Source organism: Pelobates fuscus, chromosome 5, assembly GCF_036172605.1.
Source record: "Pelobates fuscus isolate aPelFus1 chromosome 5, aPelFus1.pri, whole genome shotgun sequence".
NCBI classification, from domain to species: domain Eukaryota; kingdom Metazoa; phylum Chordata; class Amphibia; order Anura; family Pelobatidae; genus Pelobates; species Pelobates fuscus.
The window spans coordinates 124,950,906-124,973,926 of NC_086321.1; the positions used below are offsets into that span (position 1 = coordinate 124,950,906).

The window sequence follows — 23,021 nt, forward strand, 5'->3', positions numbered from 1 at the left end:
AACATTGTAAGCACTTTTTTTGTCTTTAAAGTTTGTGTATAAACATTCATTCTTTTTGCAGCTTATCTGAAGCGACGTTACGGACTAGTAAGTGGCGGTTCAGACAGCGAGTCTTCCATTGCTAGGACGGATTGCGCAAGTCCAAGCCTCCACTCACAGGAATACACCCTTCTGCAGATGAAAAAGCCCAGAGTGGTGCTTGGATTGGAAGAAAAAGAAGCCCTTAAAAAGGCCTATCTCCTAGAGCCATACCCATCACAGCAGACTATCGAACTTCTGTCCTTCCAGCTGAACCTTAAAACCAACACTGTTATAAACTGGTTTCATAATTACAGGTGAGGCCAAGAATGTACAACTGCCCCCCCCCCCCCCCCCCCCCGGGGTGTAAACATGGCACAGAGGTGATGATAAAAACTGAACATAATATGCATTGCCATTACCAGAACGATAACACGCTTTCTACATTGATGCACATAAAAGGAGCATCCCAGGATGCCTTGAACATTGTGTTGTAATTATTTTAAGGCATTGTAATATATGTTAAACCCATTTGTTGTTAGGTTTGACATAAAAAAGGTAAAAATGTGAGTACATTATTTTTTTTTTACAGTAAAAACAAAACAAAAAAACATAAGACAGATTAATAACTAAACTGCTGTGGATAAGCTAAATTAACTGAGTATAACAATTTAGGAAGGTAGGCTAGAGATATCATCTATCAGGGATTCGCAACAAGCTTCTGTAGGCCCACAAATCCATAGGGAAAAAATACTTATATTTTATCTAGTGGGAAGAAACTTCCTGAAGACCTTGGGCCTCTCCAGGTAGGCTGTAAAGTGCCATTTCTCAAAAATGGCAATTTCCAGTTGATAAGTTAGTTTTGAAAGTTAGTATGCTCAGTATAGGCAACAAAGATTACAATAAAAGCTGTCTCTGGGTAGAAATTCAGCATAATTCACAGAGTTTCAGAGATACATGACTGTACTATATCACAGTCAAGCCTTGACCCCTGCAGGGTTTTGTTTAACATAAAAATGTAGGCTAAATAGTCCAGGGATGCAATGTGTTATTTTTATCTACATTCAGTTTTGTATGTGTTTCTACTTTAAGCAGATGTGCATTGTATTATTTTTATTCTGTATATTCTTGCAGATCGCGCATGAGAAGGGAGATCCTCATGGAAGGTCAGCAGGACAATGACACCGATCAGGAGCCAAACAGCTGTGACAGCTTCACATCTGCCTTGCATAGAGACCCCGCTCCACTCAGCCCAAGCTCGGAAGGAGGAGACCGAAACACATCAATCCATGACACGAAACACCTGCAGCAGAATAACTGCTACCATGTGGGGGAAAGAATAGAAAAGAAAATTAAAAAAGAGAAGACAGAAGAGGAGGAGGAAGACTATACCGACCGATGTGATTCTTGCAATTCACAACCAGCATCAGGAACATGCTGTGAATCTGAGCCACTCAAAGTTTTTCGAGAAGAGCAAAGTATTCCTTCTCACTGTGACAGCTCCCTGAGGAAGCATTATATTAGAAAAAGTGTCTCCTTGTATGATAACTCTTTCCAGGCTGGAGCTCATGACAGCACCTCTCTTCTTTCTCACCAAGAGAACACTACCACGGAACGATCACAAGGTGACCCTATTAGTTTTAAATCTACAGTTGAATCTTCCCGCTGTAGCCTAGAAGTGTCTCTTAACTCCCCATCAGCTGCTTCCTCTCCTGGTCTTATGATGTCCGTGTCTCCTGTACCTTCTTGTTCGGCTCCCATTTCTCCATCCTTGCCCAGCACTGTGTCAGGTAAGCTTCATAGTTCCAGTCCTACCAGTGACGTTGGTCCACTGAATCCTTCTACAAAACACAGTCCCACCAATCAGAGACGAAATGAGAAGATGGCCAACCTAAATAACATTATACACAGGCTTGAGAGGGCTGCAAATAAAGAAGAGACACTGGAATGGGAATTTTGAAAAAACGTACTTCCTGGACAAAAAGCAAAAACCGTTTGTATCAGTCTCTGTAAAACCTTGTTAAGTAACAGAGAGATTACAGAGAACTTCTATGTGATATTTTTTAAATTTTTTCCAGTTCTCTTTTTTGTGAAGTAGGACAAAAACAACGAACAAAGAACTTCACAATCACTTGGACTGAAGAAAAAAAACAGGTTTTCATTTTGAAAAACTCTTTTAGAAAAAAAAGTATTTATAAACGTTTTAGATATTTTATTAAATAATATTTGGAATTTATTATCAGCCTGAGCTGCTTTGATAACATAGATACATATAATAATCAGAGATGTAGCAGATGATCATTCAAAGTATAATGAAGTCCCATAGCTTGCCACTGGAGATTGAAATTAAAAGACTAATGATTAAAGCCATCGTGAAGCACTAGGAAACTGCTGACATGAAGTATAATCTCAAGAGCTGCTTGGTTACCACGGCTGGCTATAAGATAGCAGAGTGAGAACTACCCTTGAAGAGGCAGATACATAGTCTGAAAGACTCTAAATTTAAAAAGTAGTGAAATGTGTCTTGATCCAGGGGATTGTTCTAACACATTATAAATTACAGATCTGGGCAATGGTATATATTGTAGGAAAGTAGAACAGAGTGTACATTCTCCCTCCGAAAAGAGAGCTTCTCTGAGCTTGAGATAGTGGTCTGTATATTAAACATCCAGAATTGGGGTCTGATTTGATATAGGTTCCATGTGCATTATTTGTTTTCTAAAAGGAACATGTAGCAGGCACTGTAAGATGATACATTAGGTCTTTATAGCACTGTATAATGCAATCTCAATGCCTGGACCCTGAGCAAACACATTGCAATGCATTGCTCACACTACGGCACTTAATCGTTAAAAAAAATTATTGCGTGAATGTGTGTATTGTGGAACAGTTCTGTTTGGTTCCGTGCTTGTTTATATGTCTTGGATTTTTGTGTATGTTTGTTTTCTATCTACCTCCCTCGTTTTTTCACTATTTTTTTCCATTGTTTTAGGCATATACATCCATAACAAATACAGAAACTTTCAAACTGGTGGGATGGTGTTGCCAAATACAAAAGCTACAGACCTGCACTTCTAGCTGGTTTATATATAGACCACCATTATAATATGGAATGTGAAAAGGGTTGATTTGGTAAATCCCATGTATTAAAGCCTTACTCTGCATTTAATGCACAGGCTTGTCTTTTAGCTACAGTGCTTGTTTGCTACATAACAAAACAGATTCACTTTATCTCTGTTGGAGAAAGTGCTAAACGTCATAGATGGTAACACCCAGCCTTAGTGCTTAAACGGCACCTAAAATAATATTTGTGTAAGTACATGGAAATATATTTTTGTTCTTTTTTTAGGGTGTCTTGTTAATGAAATTATTTAGGAGTGAATTTTAGGATTTCATATTGTGTGAGAGGATCACTGCAATTTAAATGATACACTATATAGAGGAAACGTAAAACCTACCTGGAATATGCTGAAAAAAATTATAAAGCTTTTTGGGAAACTAATATTGTTTACTTTGATGTAACTCATAAATCCCCCCTGCCTCCACCATCAAAAGAAATCTTAGATGACACACTTAAACCATGGGTACTGTATGAAGAAGGTCTGGAATAGAGATCTAGTCAATTAATAAAACTATATCCAATATCGTTTTGTAGCAAGAACTCGTCATCTTTGTTATTTCATGACTTCATGACTTAAAATGAACCTGTCCTGCAAATTTTCACCTACCTGAAATTGCTCCCATATACATTATACACCATATATAACAAAGATACATGGTGTATTCAGTGTAAATTGTAGCGATGTAATCCCTTTTCTTCCATTCCAGCAACGCTCATTTTGTCGACTAACAATTTTAGTCGACTAACATTTGTGAGATTTTGTCGACTAAAAGTAGACTAAAACTAAAGCAATTCAGACGACTAAACTACGACTAAAACTAAAATGGCTTTTTAGTTAAAAGATTATGTCTAAAACTAAATTGAAATTTAAAGCCCAAATTAACAATGTACAGAGGGCTGTGGAAGGGGCAAAAGAGACAGACCAGGACTTGGGAGAGAGACACCTAGAGGGGCTGGGATGACACAAAGAGACACAGAGGGGCTGGGGAAGGGGAAAATAGACAGATGGGGGTTTTAACGAAACCCATTAGATTTTGTGTTGTGTCGACTAAAGTCTACTGGTGACTTAGTCGACTAAAATCTACTGGAGATTTATACTGGAGATTTATTCAACAAAAACTAGACTAAAACTAAAACAATTCAGATGACTAAAACACGACTAAAACTAAAATGGCTTTTTAGTCAAAAGACTATGACTAAACCTAAATTAAAGTGTAACACCCACCACTGGGCCTTCCTCTACCTGTTCTCCTCCTGCCCTCCCACTGCATGCTCTGTGGTTGCAATGGGTGGAGAACAGAGGGACCTTTAACAGGAGGACTTTTTTGCTCTCCCGTGTCAGTCAATGCCTTGGAACACCAAGGCATTGACTGAAAACTGGAAGTAAAATAATAGGTTTCTATCATAATCTATACATTTTCTAGCAAAACTGCTAGCACAATGTAGAGATAGAATCGTATGCTCAATCTAATGAGCATAAGTTGTTTGGGGCATTACTGGTTACTTATAACTTTTTGTCACATCAGATCTCCTTCCATGATGTCATGTAAGACAAACTGCCCCATGAGAAAATGCATATAAAAAATTACAATATTCTGGTCAACATAATAACAATTATCTGACTTACACTATCTGGCACCCAAAGACTGTTATTTTGTAAAGTCTATGTTTTAGAATTATTCCAACTATAAAGAACGCTAGCCAAGCTCTCTATTAACCTCTACTGGATTACCATAATTATCTGTCCTCTAGACTAAATACATATACCAGACTGACTCTAAGGTAATGTGTAATTGACCACCTTTATTGCTGTACTCTGTAAATAAGAGTAACTCTCTATTTTTACTGTATCTATATAGTATAGTAGTTCTTATGTCCACTAGTACTCTTGAGGTAGAACAGGTCTTTCCATTGTGTATTCAGCATTTTACCTCATGTAAAACAAATTTTTAAGTTAACACATGTATACATCACAGAAGGAGCGTGGCATTCCTAATCGGTAAATAATAACCAATCATTCATCATCGGGTTGTCCAGCATTTCGAGTGGGTGGAACGTGAATCATTAAGCAGTTCAGTGAGGATTCCTGACCTGTTAAAATGGTAATGAATCCAATGGATTTTCAGACCAGACGGGGACCAACATTTTTTTAAAAAATAGGGCGTGCACCCTGCACATAGGCTGCTAATTGGACAGCCCAGGTCAAACATATAATTGTCCATTATTGTTATGTCCGCTAAGTTTTATTGCAGCTCAGCACTGTGAATTGAGGACTGAAATGCATATTCAATTTTATCCTCTTAATTTTGTCTTTCTAAAATAATTAGTTTAATAATTAAATAATGCTTAACCCAACCCCTAGTATTGTTTTGTGATAGTGTGATGTATTTTGTTACTTGGCGTTTTTGACAAGGACTGTAGGCCCAGATTCTAAAGCAAAATAATAGACCTGAATGCTAGGTTATGTTATGTTTCGGTAAAATCCCTCAAGTGACCAGTACAGTAAAATAATAACAGTGAGCTTCATCAAGGTTTAAACAGGTGCTATTCTCGTGCAAAGTATCACAAGGAGAGCAGCTGTTTAATGTGAGAGGATTTGTAACAGTGGGGGAGATGTATATATGATACCATAATTTCAAGGATGAAGCACCCATTTGGTCACATTTGCATATTTACACTATATAGAGAGAGGCATGTGATTGGGTTTTATATAGGAGAACATGAGCACAATTGCAACATTTTTACTTTATCAATAATGCCAAATAGATGACACAGTATTCTAGTGTTAAACAGTCAATTAAAAGTGCCACCCATTTATATCAGTTAGTCTAGTGAGCGTAATAAATGTCTTATCTCGCCAGTTTGCTGCTCTTTCTCTATTAAGCAGAGGAACATTTTTTAGAAGAGGAGAAATGGTGTCTGGTTGACAGTAACCAAAGGAAGAAAGCATGCTAAAATATAACTTTTTATTTTCACTGAAATCCCGTTTCATAAATAACTATTAAATACAGTGTTACCAATGGAAGACCTGTATGTATAAATAAAGATACTTCAGTAGACAAAGTGCATACAGTGCATTCAAGTGTTCCAGAAGAGTAAGTGATACAATGACAGAGTGCGCAAGTTTAAAAAAAGATCACTCAAGCTAATCCGTCGTCCTTATAACTGGATTTCAGTTTATCTATCAATTTTCTTGTTTAACTGTATTCTTAACACCCAACACTAGGGGGTTCTTAATATCGATAACAAGCAAAGGGAATTGCAAGATGAAAATTAAGTTTAAATTCTTCTTTTGTAATAATTAAATGCATGCACGTTTTCAAGGTATCTTTATATATTTAGGACTAATAGAAATTTATGAAATGGGATTTTAGTGACCTAACACACGTTATGTATTAACATGTTGTCTTTGCTTTTACTGTCAGTCGGCCGCTACAATCTTTTTCTTGTCTTCTGTAAGAACCGAGGACTGAACCACTTCTTTGTTGTGTTGGAGGAAATGTTTTTATTTACACCCGTAGTGCCCTGCTGATATTCCTAAACAATAATGTATTATTTACTTGCTGCTGGGTTTTTTTTTCTATCTGTAATTATTTCACAGATATCTGCAGACATAAATTGTTTCATTGTGAAAATAAGTGCATTTAACACACACTTTTATACATCAGCCCCATTGTATGTAAAGCAGTCTAATTTTCTTTATTACATTCATACACCAGAAGATTGCACCTGCACACATTAGACATTATACAATGTCTGGTCCTTTGACCCTTGCCCATCGGTGATGTTTCATCAAACACATCAGCTAAAATCCAGGATTTAACGTAACCACAAAAGGGCAATTCCTGAATTACAGTCAATATTGTTTTTGTTCTTTTTTTTTAATAGCAAAACTAATGTCCTGAACTTAACTTCAGTCTGTTATTTACGAACGCCACATCAACATCTTGCCAGATGGCACCAATGCATTGCTTGGTCACATGATCTAAATGCATCCAATTGTTAGAAAACATTAATATTGTCACATTAAAATCACACCAATGCTGCTCATGTAGAAGACCATACCTCCCCTTTAATTGGAGATGCTTGTCCTAGGTACCTTCTGCAGACTGTGGAACTGCACAATGCATGTTCCATATTCACCCCAAGAAGAAGGTACGGTATGATCACCTACATTTTTTACATTATTTAAATTGTAACATCCATGATATTTCGGGTTTGCCGTATCAATGAATTTGTATATTTTTTATTAATAAATGTAATTGCTCTTTCAATCATTCCGTTAAAAAAAAAACCTGAATTCTTATTTAAGTGGGACCTAAACACATTCATTATCTTCTGCTGTTTAGTGTGTCAGGTAAAGATCCATGTAACAGGATTGAATTAAGCACTTAGGATAGTCTGATTACAGGGATCCTGTTGTACTGAACTAGTAAACATGTAATTAATGTAGGCTCATGTCCTGTAACCAATTTGTATATTAAACTAAAAGAAAAGTTTTGTTTAACAAAAGAAAACTGTAAAAAGGCACTAAATATAGAAATTGATAACTTTGGTGTGGTCTGGTCTCTTACTTTCTGTCTATCAGTGGTTAACAAGAACTCCCATTGTGGCAACCTATCACGAGTTCCAGGTTTGCTAAAAAGTATTTAAATTGAAAGCAGATTTGTTGATCATCGCACACTCTAACTAAATCACCTGTAATAATAAAAAAGTGAAAGGGTGCTTTATGAAAACATCACATTTTAGCTTTTCAAATGAATGTGTGTTCATATTTCAGTATGGGCTTGTATTTTTTATATTTCATTTATTAGATCAGAATAACATAAATCATCTGTTGAGTTGAGTAAGGATTTGTTTAATGTTCCAGCAGTTTAACCCCTTCACAGATTATTACACTGGACCTCAGGAATGACCCAGGCATCATGGAACTTTAGTGTTGTGTTTCTATGATTTCCCAAACAGTTAATATGACTACTTTTCATCTTTGTAATTCTACCATAATAATCTAGTCTTTAACCCTTAAGTTGAAACACACACTTGAGCATTTACACTCACTCTGTGGCTCTTACACCAAGGCCCGGCCTTAGGCTTCTAGGTGCCCTGTGCGAAAAATCTTAGCAGAGCCCCCACCCTACACCCCTTGTCACAGAGCTCCAAAACAATACAACTCTCAGGAATGTGTTGTGTATGAGCTTGTCACAGAGCTCCACAACATTACAACTCTCAGGAATGTGCCTATTAGTGTATCACAGAGCTCTCCAGCTATAAAAACAGAGTAATGTGCATTTTGTATGCCAGAGCTCTACTGTAATAAATCTCACTATAATATGATGTAGTGTGTGTGTTGTCTGTGTGTGTGTTAGGCGTTATGGCTGTGTGTGATATTTGTAATGGGTGTATTAACTGTGTGTCATATATGTGTGCATTGGCAGTGTGTGATATTTGTGCTGGGTTTACTGTGTGTGATGGGTACTTAACTCTATTTGTGAATGCAGGTGTATATTTTGTAGTCACATGCACACAGTCCCACAGTTATATATATACACTGTCAATTACAGCAACATGCACACTGTTCCAGGCACGCAAGTCTCTTTTCAGCCATGTAACTATGTAACAGTTACAGTCAGTCACGCACATGCAGCCCCTCACACACACCGTTGCAGGCAGACAATGGCAAACACACACAGGTACAGGCAGACAGTCACATACATACAGCCACAAAGACAGTTACATTCATACACTTACAGGTAGACACACACACAGTTACAGTCATACATACAGTCATACACACATACAGCCACTCACACATCATTACAGGTAGACAGTCACTCACACATAGTTTGACTGTGTGTGTGTGTGTGTGCGCGCGCTCGCCCACGACTGTCTTTGTTGCTGTCCGCATGTACCTGCGTGTGTTTGTCTAACTGTGTGTGTGATTGCCACACAGTTGCAGGCAGACAATGACTGAAACACACAGGTACAGGCGGACAGTCACATGCATACAGTCACATACAGGCAGTCACACACACACAGGCAAACAGTCAGTCACATACAGTTACCGGCACACACAGTTGCAATCACACACAGGCAGTCACACATACAGGCAAAAGGCACACACACAGTTACAGTCACACACAGGCAGACAGTCACACACACACATAGTTACAGTCACACACAGGCAGACAGTTACACACATAGGCAATCACACACATAGTTACCTGTGTAGATAGGAGGCAGTGCAATTCCTGGAGTTATTGGGGAAGCAGGGACTCCTTGTAGCTCCGCCCCCGCTGCCAGAGACCCCACCTCCACCACTCATTAAGCCATGCCCCTAACATTCGGCAAGCTTCGCCCCCGCTGCCATGTTCTTACTTTTGATAGTCCCAGGTGGAGAATACTGAAATACTCCACCCGGGTAGCTGAACTTGTGTGAGCTGTGTCGGCCACATGGCGCCCCCTGCTGCCATGGCGCCCTGTGAGGTCGCACACCCCTCAGGCTGGCCCTGCTTACACCCTTTGTCAGTTAATACAAACAGAAATAGAAACTGATCATATCGACCTTTGCCTTTCTTGATTTTGTTGGGACTCTTTTATTGAATCTATAGGTACAGACTGAATTTGCCATTTGCATTATCTTACCAAACTATACTTGTTATGCTTTTTTGTAGATTTTATTTCCACTTCGGTACTATGAGGACCTTATTCCATAATACTACTCAATGAGTCGGATTTATTAGCTTTTCTGTAAATCAAGGATGTAAATGTGTTTGTCGCTCTAGGACTCTGTTTACTTTGAGGAGTGTCCCTTGTTTGCTCTGCTCCGGGTTTAAATGCAGCGCCATGTGGTCACTCCTTCTTTGGGGTAGTTTACATATTTTTTAAGCCCTTAAGGACACATGACATGTGTGACACGTCATGATTCCCTTTTATTCCAGAAGTTTGGTCCTTAAGGGGTTAAATCTAGAAAACCCACAATAGAAAAGAAAGAAAGATAGTTTGTTAAGAGTAAAATGCACTTATGTAGAACTATGAGATATAGGTGTTTATTCAATAAAAAGAGTGAAATAACAGGCACATTGCCAGGTGATAAGAGATTACCAGGCATAGCAATACAACGCAATGCACTGTTAAACACTATAGGGTCAGGAACAAAACACCATCTAGCCCCCTTACCCCCCACCCCCTTCCTTGCCACCCTCAATATAGTGAAATCGTACCTTTATTCCAGTCTTCTGCTGGCTCTCCCCTGATCTGCCTTCCTGGCTGACATCATCAGAAGTGGTGATCTGAGCCAATCACAATGCTTTCCCATAGGAAAGCAGTGTATTGGCTGAGCCTGAAGGGACTGATTATACTCACTGGGACAAATACAATAAGCTGTAGTTGTTCTGGTGACTTTATTGTCCCTTTAAGTGAATAAAGTGCTCATAACTAATATTGTACATCTTCATTCTATCACAGTTCATCACAAACATCCTTTAAAAACTATGATGGAAAATTAAACCATGCTATCCTGTTCCAGTGGAAACATTTTATTTTTAGTCAGCACTATGGATGGGAAATTGTCTTTGTCATTCAGGAATTTCCATTTACTAATCTCTTTACATGTTCTCTGAAAACTGATTTGCTAAGCATAAAATAAGTCAACTTCCACATTTATTAACACAGCCTTACAAGCAAAATACCACACAGTTTGTTTTTCAATGCACTCTGTTTGAAGTCATAGCCAGTAGAGAATCATTGTGGGGGTTATTCTCTAATCTATGAATTGTAGCAAACTGATATAAAATTTAGGCAACTATAGGTGAAATATTCTCTAACTTAGCTATTGTCACTGCTTGGATATTTTAACCTTAATTTTGCACTTTCAATTTCATTTCAGTGTTTAGTCAATAACCCTGTTAGTATTTGGTGAAGAAATTCAAGGAAATTCTGTCTTGTATCACATCCCATCTTGTCTCCAGGTGGGACACTTATTTAACCAATCAGTGTCAGATCCCTAGGAATGCTGGAAAAGGCAATGCACATTTGGTAGATCTTGCAACATCATCAGTGACATCACAAGGTCCCTCGTACGAAAACCGGCTGTGAATACACATAAACGACCGTGCAAGGTCAGCCGTCAACACAGACAACAAGTAAAGGATGTATGTGAGTGACATGAGGAGTTTTGTGTTTTCAAACAGCCAACGCGTGAGCACCTTAACATCCACATTACAGCTTTCTCACTTGAACTCTGCCTGTAAATCTAGGTCATAAAAGTAGGGATTCACAATCCATGGGGTCCCTGTGCGAAACTAATCCATGCCCCCCCTGCTAATCTCCCGACAGACACACACATATACATACATATAGACACACATACATACGGAGACACATACATACATACAGACAGGCACACATACAGACAGGCACACACACACACATACAAACAAACACACATATACAAAAAGGTTGTCACCCTCCTGTTTCCTACCTTTTAGGTACAGGAGGGTGACTTTCCCTGGGGTCCAGTGCTGACTCAGGTTGATGGTCCCACTCTGACTCCCTCTCCTTCCTCCTGCGCGGCTCTCTGATAGCTGGGAGGAGTGATGGGCAGTCACTTCCTTGTCACAGGGGGCCCGGTCGCTGCTGTTAAAGCACCGCAGCACTGACCGGGCCCACTGGATATCCACATCCATCGGGTGGCCCTAATAGCATGGGCCACCTGATGGGCCCTTCGAATGTGCGGCGGGCCGGGGCCGCAAAACATGACGGCGGGTACCCGGTTGCTAGGGTCCACAGGGCAGCCGGGCCCCCTGCAGTGACGGTAGTGATTACATCACATTCATCTCCCAGTAATGCTATGTTATCTAAAAACCGTAGTGATTACAACACATTCAACTCCCAGTAATGCAATGTCATCTAAAAACGGATTTACATAACACAACACAATGTTACATAGATAGGATAGACAGCATTTAGGATTAGGAAACACTGGAACATAACTCATTATCATGCAGCGTTACAAATAAAGAAATTCTGCGCACATTAAATCAGGACTTTACAAAGTGCATGTGGCTGCACCTCTTCTGCACTGTATATAATCCTGCACCAAACATTGTATATATCATTGTGAGCTCCTGGATAGCGTCCATTGAGTGAATGAGGTAAGAAGGGTCCGGATACGCATTATGTCATAGGTGCAGAATGCAATATCAGCCTTTTATGTGACTGTGTATACGTATGTATAAACGTGTGTGTACACAGTCATGGGAAAAAGAACGTACACCCTCTTTGAATTCTATGGTTTTATATATCAGGACATAATAACAATCATATGTTCCTTAGCAGATCTTAAAATTTGGTAAATACAACCTCAGATGAACAACAACCCATGACATATTACCCATGTCATGCTTTATTTATTAAAAATAAAGCCAAAATGGGGAGCCGTGTGTGAAAAACAAAGTACACCTAATGATTCAATAGCTTTTACGTCCACCTTTAGCCACAATAACGTGAAGTTGACGTTTTCTGTGTGACTTTATCAGTCTCTCACATTGTTGTAAATAATTTTGTCTCACTCTTCTTTACAGCGTTGCTTTAGTTCATTGAGGTTTGGTGGCATTTGTTTTCCTGGCACTATAGCTTCCCCCTCTGACAAGGCCCTCCCTCCCCCCCGACCTCGTGGTGCAGAAAGGGTTCCGCTCCCACCCTCCTCCCCTGCTGACGTCATCCAGGGAGACCTAATGTGCATGTGCGGCAATGGCCGCGCTCGCATTAGGATTACCCATAGGAAAGCATTATTCAGTGCTTTCATATGGGGATTCTGGTGACGCTGGAAGTCCTCATGTATAGCGTAAATTCTAATGCACCTCCAACAGTATCATTAAAAATGTCTGTATATTCAGAATTTCATAATGTAACACTACACACAGTGCTCATGGTGCCTGGAGTAACTCTTTGAGGAAACATAAGGCTGAAGAGCAAATTGAATTAAATATCAGGCCGGAATAGTAGCTCATTAAAGTGAAGCCTGTTCACTGCAGACAAAAAAATTTGACTTGAAAATATTGGCTTTAAGTATGTTGCGGTCATTATAGCCATATGTTGATTTTTTTGGTGTTGCAAAGACCATAGATTCACTATACTGCAGTATATGATGACAGTGCCAGCTACACTGCTATACTCAAGGCTGCAATGATGCATGTACAGCAGTGTAAGCAGAGTTTTAGAGGTAATTCACTTGGGGAACATAAGGTTAATGAAGGCTTGGGGGTGCAACTCCTATCACTCACAGCCAAGGAGTATTTAAAAAAAAAAAAAAAATAATGGGTTATCGTCTGTACTACCTATTATGCAGAAAGACACTATATCTTGTAGCAAGCCATTTTTCACATAAAAAAAACAAACCTGACTTTTTTTTGTAGAATATTAAAAGCACACTATCACTGCCCTTATGTACCATGGTAATTAGCAGTTATTTAATTTGTTTTCTGTTTTGATAAATGCAGGAGCAGCAAACATCTGTGTACCTACCTTTGGCCACCCTTGGGTTAAAAGGACACTCTAAGCCTGAAATGAAAGGGTGGCACGTGATAGGTCTAGACAAATTCATATAATTCAGGATTATTTTCCTTATTATTATTATTATTGCAATTTATATAGCGCCAACAGATTCCGTAGCGCTTTACAATATTAAGAAGGGGATTTAACTATAAATAGGACAATTACAAATAAACTTACAGGAACAATAGGTTGAAGAGGACCCTGCTCGATCGAGCTTACATTCTATAGGAGGTGGGGTGTAAAACACATTAGGACAGGAATTTGCAATCAAATAAGGTGGACTGCCCTTTAGGAGAGGGCAAGAGACAGGTATGTGAGGTATTGGTTAGTCTTGGAGGCCATAAGCTTTCCTAAAGAGATGGGTTTTAAGGCACTTCTTAAAAGATGCAAGACTAGGGGAGAGTCTGATGGCGGTAGGCAGGCTATTCCATAGGAAGGGAGCCGCCCGCGAGAAGTCCTGCAAGCGCGAGTTGGCCGTACGAGTGCGGACAACGGACAGGAGGTGGTCACGGGCAGAGCGGAGAGACCGAGAAGGGACATACCTATGGATCTGTGAGGAGATATAAGAGGGGCTAGAGTTGTTCAGTGCTTTATAGGTGTGAGTAAGTACCTTGAATTGACTCCTATAGCATACAGGAAGCCAATGTAAGGACTGGCAGAGGGGTGAGGTGTGAGAGAAACGACTAGAGAGGAAAATCAGTCTAGCAGCAGCGTTCATTACGGACTGTAGGGGTGCAGTACGGCTTTTGGGAAGACCAATCAGGAGAGGGTTACAGTAATCCATGCGGGAAATTACTAGAGCATGGACAAGCTCCTTGGTGGTATCTGGTGCAAGAAAGGGGCGGATGCGGGCTATGTTTTTAAGATGAAATCTACAGGATTTGGCAACATGCTGGATGTGAGGCTCAAAGGTGAGACCAGAGTCAAGTATGACGCCAAGACAGCGCGCTTGCAAGGATGGACTGATGTTGGTACCACAAACTTGAAGGGAGAGCGAAAGAGGAGGATCAGTATTAGGAGGAGGAAAGATAAGGAGCTCAGTTTTTGAGAGATTGAGTTTCAGAAAGCGGGAGGACATCCAGTCAGAGATGGAAGAAAGGCAAGCAGTGACACGTTGCAGGACGGCAGGGGAGAGGTCCGGGGAGGAGAGATATAGCTGGGTGTCATCAGCGTACAGGTGGTAGTGGAATCCAAAAGAGGTAATAAGTTTGCCAAGAGAGGCAGTATAAAACTTGAAACAATCTGGGCTTCCCATACTTTTTGAAATACTGCCAGGCAGCCCATCTGGCTCGAGTGGTGGAATGGCATAATTCAGACAAAACATTGGACCCTTACTGGGTGGGAGGTGATTCCAGCAGTGTTTTGGCTTTTATGGGGACACTCCTCAAGGTGAAAGGACCACTACACACCTATAAAGCAGCCAGGGAGGGGTTATTCCTGCTTCCATTAGCTCCCCTGAGCGAACAGAAATAGCAGGTGTGCTCTACTCAAGTAAGCATGCATCCCCTGCTGCAAACCTCAGTCCAGCGCCCACATACCTCACATCAGTATGCTGCTCGCTCACGCGTGCACGAAGGGAGACCTTTAGAGGCTTCTTAATGAGAAATCTTAATGAGAGACTATTTCCCAGTGAAGAGATTCATTGTAGTGTATTTACTAAACAGTGATTTCCAGTTTTATTTTTTTGCCCATTGCAGCAGTGTGGTGTTCCTTTAAGTTTCACCCATTTTTTAATTCTCTCTTTAAAACTTAGTATGCCTGTAAACAATTGTCACTCTCAACTTGGTATGACCCTTTGTATCCGCTGACGAATTATCCTTTCTTTCTGGCTGGGCTTGACGAGCAGGCCTTAATATCGTTATACTAAGGTGAAACCCTTTTTTGCCAAATGTCCTTTACAGACCAGGACTAATCCAAAATGCAGATTTTATTGCATCAAAGCTCTTTATGATCCAGATTTAAGGATAATAAATTCCCTGTCCTAGTTCCACTACAGAAAAGAGAATACAAAGTTATGACTTCACTTGCAGACAAAGGGATGGAGTTTCACCCAGTTTACATGTTATTGAATCAGACTAAGGCCTCAAAAAAGAGACATTCTAAGCACCAAAACAAATTGAGCTTAATGAAGTGGTTTTAGTGTAAGATCATGCGCCTGCATTCTGACTGCTCAATATTTTTACATTGACGTGGCAATATTTGTTTTTGCAGCCCTAGCCACGTCTCCCCTGGCTGTTATTGGAGCTGGAATCACTAGATGCAATCTTACCTTCATGGGTTAAACATTTGTGAATGGTATAACTCCAATGTTGTCCCCACAGGAACCCAGCAGCACTGTCCCCAGCCTCCTCCCCTGGCCGCAGTCAGTACAGGAAGGTTTGCTTTTAACGATTTAGGTGCACTGAACCTCTGGTAAGCTTTTTGGCACCCCCAAATTAACACAGGCTCCTCTGTATACATTAAACAGGACACACCTCAATGTAATTGTTATGGTGACAGTCTCAACAGCAAGCAGAAATTATCATTAGGCTAAATCCTCCTAGTACTGGAAAGGTTAGAAGCTGACAGATATATTCATAAGAAATAGAAAAGGAGATATATATGTATTTTTATAAAAAAATAACTAGTTTCATATTTGTATAAAAGAAGCATAAATAGCTTTATTACAAAAATAAGAATGTAAATGCATACAAATGGTTTATTGGCAAGTTTTCTATAAAACAGTACATACATCACATATTGTCACAGTTATTTATGGAATGTAAATGTTTAAAATATATAGATGTTACAGAAGGGGTACGTGTACTAGACTCTTTTCCATAAATAGAATTGTGATTGCAACCTATTCAGTCTTAAAGTTACATTTTATTAAAACTTCCTCATGCACAGAGCTTTCCACTAAACTGGGAATTGTGCTGAATTGACAAATTGAAAAATTGAACTTTCAGGCCAAAATAGCAGAACTGAAACATTCTTAAAACCTAAATCTAAGAAAGTGCACTCAATGTTTAGGTGATATATCCCTAATCCATAAAGTGCGAGTTCAGCGCTTTAAATATAAAATAGGGACTTACCGCTCCAATAAAAGTTTAATACACGTGGAAACAAGAAAAATATAAAATATAGTGTAGTATTTTTTGAAAGCGCAATGACTATAGAGGTGAGTGAAAATCAACTCACATGCCTTTTCACTGTATAGGCTCTAAAGTAGATAGCCTTCTTGCTGTTTAGATGGCAATTTGACCTTTCTTCTGGAATAATTTCACTCCGCAAATCCCAAGGGAATCTGTAAGATGGAAAACAGAAGTTTCTTCTTGGACATTTTTTTGCTTGCTGTTTTCGATCTTATAGATTACCTTGGGATTTGCTGAGTGAATTTCTCCATGAAGAAAGGTCAAATTGCCATCTAAAGAGCAAGAAAGCTATCTAGTTTAGAGCCTATACAGTTAAAAGGCTCTAACACATGTGAGCTGATTTTCACTCACCTCTATAGTCATTGCACTTTCAAAAATACTACACTATGTTTTAAATTTTTCTTGTTTCCACATGTATTAAACTTTTATTTGAAAGGTAAGTCCCTATTTTATATTTAAAGTGCTGCACTCATACTTTATGGATTAGGAATAACCATATATCACCTAAACATTGCACTTTCTTAGATTGGTGTTTTGTTGGTGGGTTGTTTTGGAGTGCCCACAGAGTGTTTTTCAGCAACATTGTAACAAAAAAAAGTAAAAAGTAAAAAGTAGCAGAGTTTGGGCCAAAATGTGCAATTATTAGGTCAATTGCCAAGTTAGTGAATAACACGGTCAGTGTTTCTATGGGAATGGACTATCACACATATCTGTTGAATTGGCTATGTGTGTTCGATACTTCAAGTTTTTTCCCCTTTCTTACTTACTTTAAAAGTGACACTCGGGGCCACTAAGGTGCTTTCGCTTGCTGAAATGCTTTATGTTTGTGTGTCCACTTTTTTTTTCCATTTTACAAAGAGTGCACATTTAATATAAACTGTCCCTTTTATAAATTAACCTAGTTATGCCCTCCCTGGCTTTCAAGCAGACAATTGGTCCTGTTACTTCCTGGTTTGGTTAGCTCAGTGGAGCTACACTCAATAAGAATGAAATTGCCCAGAGCATCTGCCTTGCAAAGACTTCTCATTGAGCTACATTGGGAGGTCTGTTATTGGACAGCCAAACCCTGGGCTGTGGAAGAAGGGGGGGGAGGGGAGGGGAGGGGAGGGGAGGGGGGGGGGGGTTACAAAGACAACGGACAAGAGTTCTGCAGCCTTTTAAGATATATCAAGAGTGAAAAAAAAATGCATAATTAAAAGCATGCATGTTTTCATTGGGGTTATATCTAATATATAGTGATTTTGTCAATATGTTTGTATTTGGGCAGTGGAGTGTCCCTTTAAAGTAAAACATACACATGGTTATTCACTAAACTCAGAATTTAACCATTTACATAACAATTGTAAAATTCAGGTCAAAACTAGCAAAGTCTCAGAGTAGAGTTGGAGAACTTATTGCAAACAGTAATTTGTGCCTATATTTTACAATTTACATTTAATTTGGAATTTAGAGAACAACACTAATAGCACACCGTGCATTAAAAAGAGAAAAAACTGTAAATTAAAAATAAAAGATGCTCACGTTTAAAAAATCCTGCATTTCTTGCAAAACTGGCTCTCAAACGAGGACTAATGCTTGCCATGGCTTTTCCCAAAGGCACTGTTTTAGGGTAGTTGTAGTTTATTTGTCAGTGGAACTACGACTCTCAAACAACGCAAGTCAAGACATAATACAAAACCATACTTCTGAAACAAAAAGGAAAACATAAAAAAAAGAACAAAAAGAAAATTGAGGCTAAATGCCTGTGACTTAACATACATATTGTAACCAGTTTGTGTAAGTACCTAGAGAGCCCTATTAACCTTTTAGAACAGAAATTGGACAAACCTTTCCCTTAATGCGTTAAGAGAAAATACAACAAATTTAAAACATTTTTTTTTTTAAATTACACAATTAAAATAGCCATTCTGACCTGCCTACATAACATTTACATTCTTTGTATAATAAAGAAGCTATATTATTACTAATAAATATATATCTTCCCAGAAACTGTTTGCTAACTTATTTTTTAGGTTTATTTAACTGATGTTCTGGAAATCATGCATATCATAAGGTATGTGACATAAAATAGATAATTAAGTGATTGTGCTGCCTCCTAAAAGGAGCACTCAAATTACCATAACCACTACAGTGAGCTGTAGTGGCTATAGTGCCGTAGTGCCCTAGTGCACACTTTGTGAGTAGTCAAAGTGTTTTAGAGCGTCCCCGCCTACACTACTTCAGACAGAGAGCTGGAAGTAACCCCTTTGAGCGAAGCCAGCGTTCTAAAAGGGTTTGACTATTTACAATGGGGGTGTCAGGACATTCCTGGCACCATTACAAGCTGTAGTGGTTATGGTGCTCAAAGTGTTCCTTTAAAGAGTAATCATAATGTAAAGATTCTAATTTCTGTAGTGATTTACTTTTAACGTGAAAACTGTGAGCATAAGGAAAACTTAACATCAGCCTACATATAGGCTTTAATATTTAACAAGTAATTCAGTTTAAGATACTTTATTTGTCTTTAAAAAGATTGAATAAAAATTGTAATTTAATTACTTGCTACAATGATACCACATTTTCAAGTTCAATCCAATTATCAGAATAAAAATGCAGTGAAAATCGTTCTACAAAAAGGGTAAAACATAGTAAGTTATTCACCAAAGTGTGCCTTATCACAAATTCAAAGTAAATGTAAATTTTAGGTTAACATAGCCAAACCGAAAACATAAGTGAATTTTATATTTTTAACCAATTCAGTCAGCTGTTGTTGGTCTAAAAACTGTAATTCACTTTGGATTCCTGAAAATTCTCAACAATAATGAATTACTTAATTGACCTACAAAAATTTGAGCAGTGCCATTGTGCAAGAATCTGTCATACCTTTGATAACAGTAAATTCTAAACAGCGTTTCCACAAACAAGGAATCACCAGAAAAAAAAGGGTAATTTTGTTATTGTTTAAAGTGTTCTTGTAACCTCTGGCAAGAAAACAGTTAAATAGCTGATTGTGCTTCACTTGCGATTATGAAATAATCCGTGTGATCTAATGCCCACACAGCAGACTGCCTTTGTGACTCATGAAGTCAATTTGGTCTTTATTCAGAGACTCCACAGGCTTCATTTGCTATTGGGATGGTTTGAGTCCACTTGATTCTAATGTCCACAATCTCTTCTCCAAATAGATGGTGGAGCTGTGAAAAGCTAATGTCTTCATACTCTTCAGCCTCAGCGGGTACATGTGCCTGGTCTGGACCCCTGCAAGCCTCCAGAGGATTGCTTGAAGACAATTGATGTGCATCAGAGGCACCTAGCACAACATCTGGAATTTCTCTGGTGTTTTGACATTTTGTTCCATTACCATATTGAATTCCATTACACAAGTTATTTTGTTTGTTGTCCCACGTGGCACATCCATTGTCCTTTTGAAGTGAACAGTCTTGAAGATTTGAAGGTATTATATGGGATTCACTATGTGAACTGGTATTTATTACATTTAGATCTGTTAAAACCCTGGCTTTAGAACACGAGTTAGGGTTCTTCTGTACCTCTGCAAGTTGTTTCTGGAGCTCTTTAACAACAAGTCTAATATATTCAAAGTTTGCCTTAGTGAGTGCTTTTACCCAGGATTCCATAGAACTTTGGCAGTCAGCAGCTAGAATGTAGGCCCGTGATTTAGTACATTCAAACTTGATCGCAAAAGCATATTCTTCAGTCGATTCATACAGCTCAACTCTGCATCCTTCCAGTATAATAACACCGACAGGCTCTTTGCTTTCTTCATTGTCATAATAAAATAGCATGTTGCCCTTCAGCACAAACCAGCGTTTATGATAGGCCGAATGGCGCTCACCTCGCTTGGACAAAAATCCACTTTTGTCCACGGGAGATTTGCAGGTAGCATAATATACCAGGTTTTTTTCATTAAGCTTCATATCTTGATTCTTCTCTGGGTGGTGCACACAAATGGCTAATGTGCCCCTAAACAAGGAAAATAAGACTATCATTCACCTTGGCCGAAACATGGAATAATAAAAATAATATCCAGCATTTCCTTAGAGAATACCAATACATACACACATACTTAGGTCGCTGAGCAGACCACCTACACAAACACACACACACCAGAAAGAAACCCTCCAATAAGCAGCATATCATTCTGGTCTACAAAACTGATATTTACCCATTAACCTCCATACAACAAGAGGTCTAAGGGATACGTAGTTTATTTTAAGAGCAGTTACAATAACCACACAATTCAATTATTGGAAACATACCACAGCTGCCATAAGTTTATGTACAGTATGCATGTGTGATCCACAGCTCGGCACACACTCTCTGAGAAAGATAGAGAGCCTACCGTATTCCGTATTGTTCATGCACACAGAATATACAATAAAAATCTAATAGTCTAGAGCTGGAGCTCCAAGAAGGTTGATTAACTACCCTGGTGGGTGGGCTTGTACTAGTATTTTTTCAAATCGCTGCCTCTTTCAGCCATTCAAGCGAGGGCGCAGGCTGCACTAAGTAATGCAAAGTGCTTATACTGACCATTTAATAGTGATTTTTCTACAAAATACAAATTAGAAACAAAGCAAACACACACAAAATAATAGTAAAAACTGCAAAGCTATTTAAAGGTGAAGAATTGTGCAAACTATTTTTTTTTTCTTGCAAAAAAACTAGACGGATATGAGCCTGCAAAAAATACAACATATTATTGAGACCAGAAGCTATCTTATGCACAAAGGTTGAGTTGATGCCCGGAGTCTAGAGGACACTCAAAGCACCAAAACAGCTTGAACTTAAAGAAGCAGTTTTGGTTTATAGATCATGCCCCTGCAATCTCACTTCTCTGCTATTTAGGAGTTAAATAACTTTGTGGAAAGAGATAAATCAGCACTAGGTTGCCACACAAGAAGGTAATAATAGTAAGGCTGCAATCCTCAAAGGGGAGTCCCCTATATTGGTAAGAAAAGATACAAAGCAGAAAAAAATAAGGTTGCGCCTAAAATATACAATAAAACATATAAAAATGTATATAGTAAGTGATATAAAATAGTACAATTTAATATAGAATATTAAATGAATTATAAAATAAATAGTTGGCAATAGTCCAAAACACTTATCATAAGTCCGTAATGGTAGATGCCATAGGGATCCTGAAACGTAAAATGGAGTGTGTCTTCACAGTAGTGTGCTTGAAATCCAGTGGAGTAATATGTGGAGAAAAGACAAAAGGAACTCCAATGGCACAGTATATAGATGAATAAAATGGTATACAAAATAAAAATAGTCTAATGGAAAGAGAGAAATCAGCGCTAGGTTGCCACACAAGAAGGTAATAATAGTAAGGCTGCAATACATGGCATCTACCATTACGGACTTATGATAAGTGTTTTGGACTATTGCCAACTATTTATTTTATAATTCATTTAATATTCTATATTAAATTGTACTATTTTATATCACTTACTATATACATTTTTATATATTTTATTGTATATTTTAGGCGCAGCCTTATTTTGTTCTGCTTTGTATCTTAAATAACTTTGTGTATGCAGCCATAGCCACACCTCCCCTGGCTGTGACTAACACAGCTTCCCTATACACTTGGTGTAAAGAAAAATCTAATGTTTACACTTCCTTTATTGCACAGTGTGCTTAATTTAGAAGATTCTTATTTCCTGCTTTGTTAAAGTGGTTCTGTCACCTTCTGAAGTCTTTGCATATTTTGCAAAGACCCCTGATGGGGACATTGCTGCTTGGAGTGTGGTGACCACAGGGTAAGATATATTTTACTTACCTGTCACTTGTGGCTGCTGCCATCTTCTTTCACAGTATCTTCTTTGGCTCCAGGCACATTCATCTGCCAGGGGCCAATGTGGGTGATACACTGAGGTCTTTGGAGGATCCCACAAGATCCACAGTTGCCTCCATAGACCATGTATTTTCCCCCACAGGCGTCGGCTAGGAGAAATGACAAACCTTGACAGTAGCTTCACTTTCTGTCAAGTTTTTTTAGGTGTAGGAAAAATACATAAATCAAAGTAGTCCCTAATTTAAGTTATGTATTTTAGGAGAAATAAAGGAAGGATGGAATGAGAGATATAAAGAAACAAAGAATTAATTGAGATACGGTAGGTATGCCATGACAGAACTACTTTAATAGCCTGCAGGAGCCTCCTGTGTGTAAATAAAGGATCACTATAGTG

At 38.7% G+C, this 23,021-nt stretch overlaps 2 protein-coding genes across 2 annotated transcripts in view; one reads left to right on the plus strand and one right to left on the minus strand.

Moving 5' to 3' along the window:
• CUX2 (cut like homeobox 2) overlaps nucleotides 1-7,693 on the plus strand; it is a 403,117-nt gene extending 395,424 nt beyond the window's left edge. The window contains exons 21-22 of the mRNA XM_063454230.1: nucleotides 62-335; nucleotides 1,153-7,693. Of these exons, the coding sequence (XP_063310300.1) occupies nucleotides 62-335; nucleotides 1,153-1,978 (1,100 nt within the window). The 3' untranslated portion in view covers nucleotides 1,979-7,693. The remainder of the gene's footprint in view (nucleotides 1-61; nucleotides 336-1,152) is intronic.
• A 9,202-nt stretch (nucleotides 7,694-16,895) lies between these two features.
• On the minus strand, nucleotides 16,896-20,781 carry PHETA1 (PH domain containing endocytic trafficking adaptor 1). The gene is made up of 2 exons (XM_063454229.1): nucleotides 18,349-20,781; nucleotides 16,896-16,979 (listed from the first exon to the last, which is right to left on the minus strand). Exon 1 carries the CDS (start codon nucleotides 20,739-20,741, stop codon nucleotides 19,905-19,907), a length of 837 nt encoding a protein of 278 aa, XP_063310299.1. The 5' UTR covers nucleotides 20,742-20,781; the 3' UTR covers nucleotides 16,896-16,979; nucleotides 18,349-19,904.
• Between the last annotated feature and the right edge of the window lie 2,240 nt (nucleotides 20,782-23,021).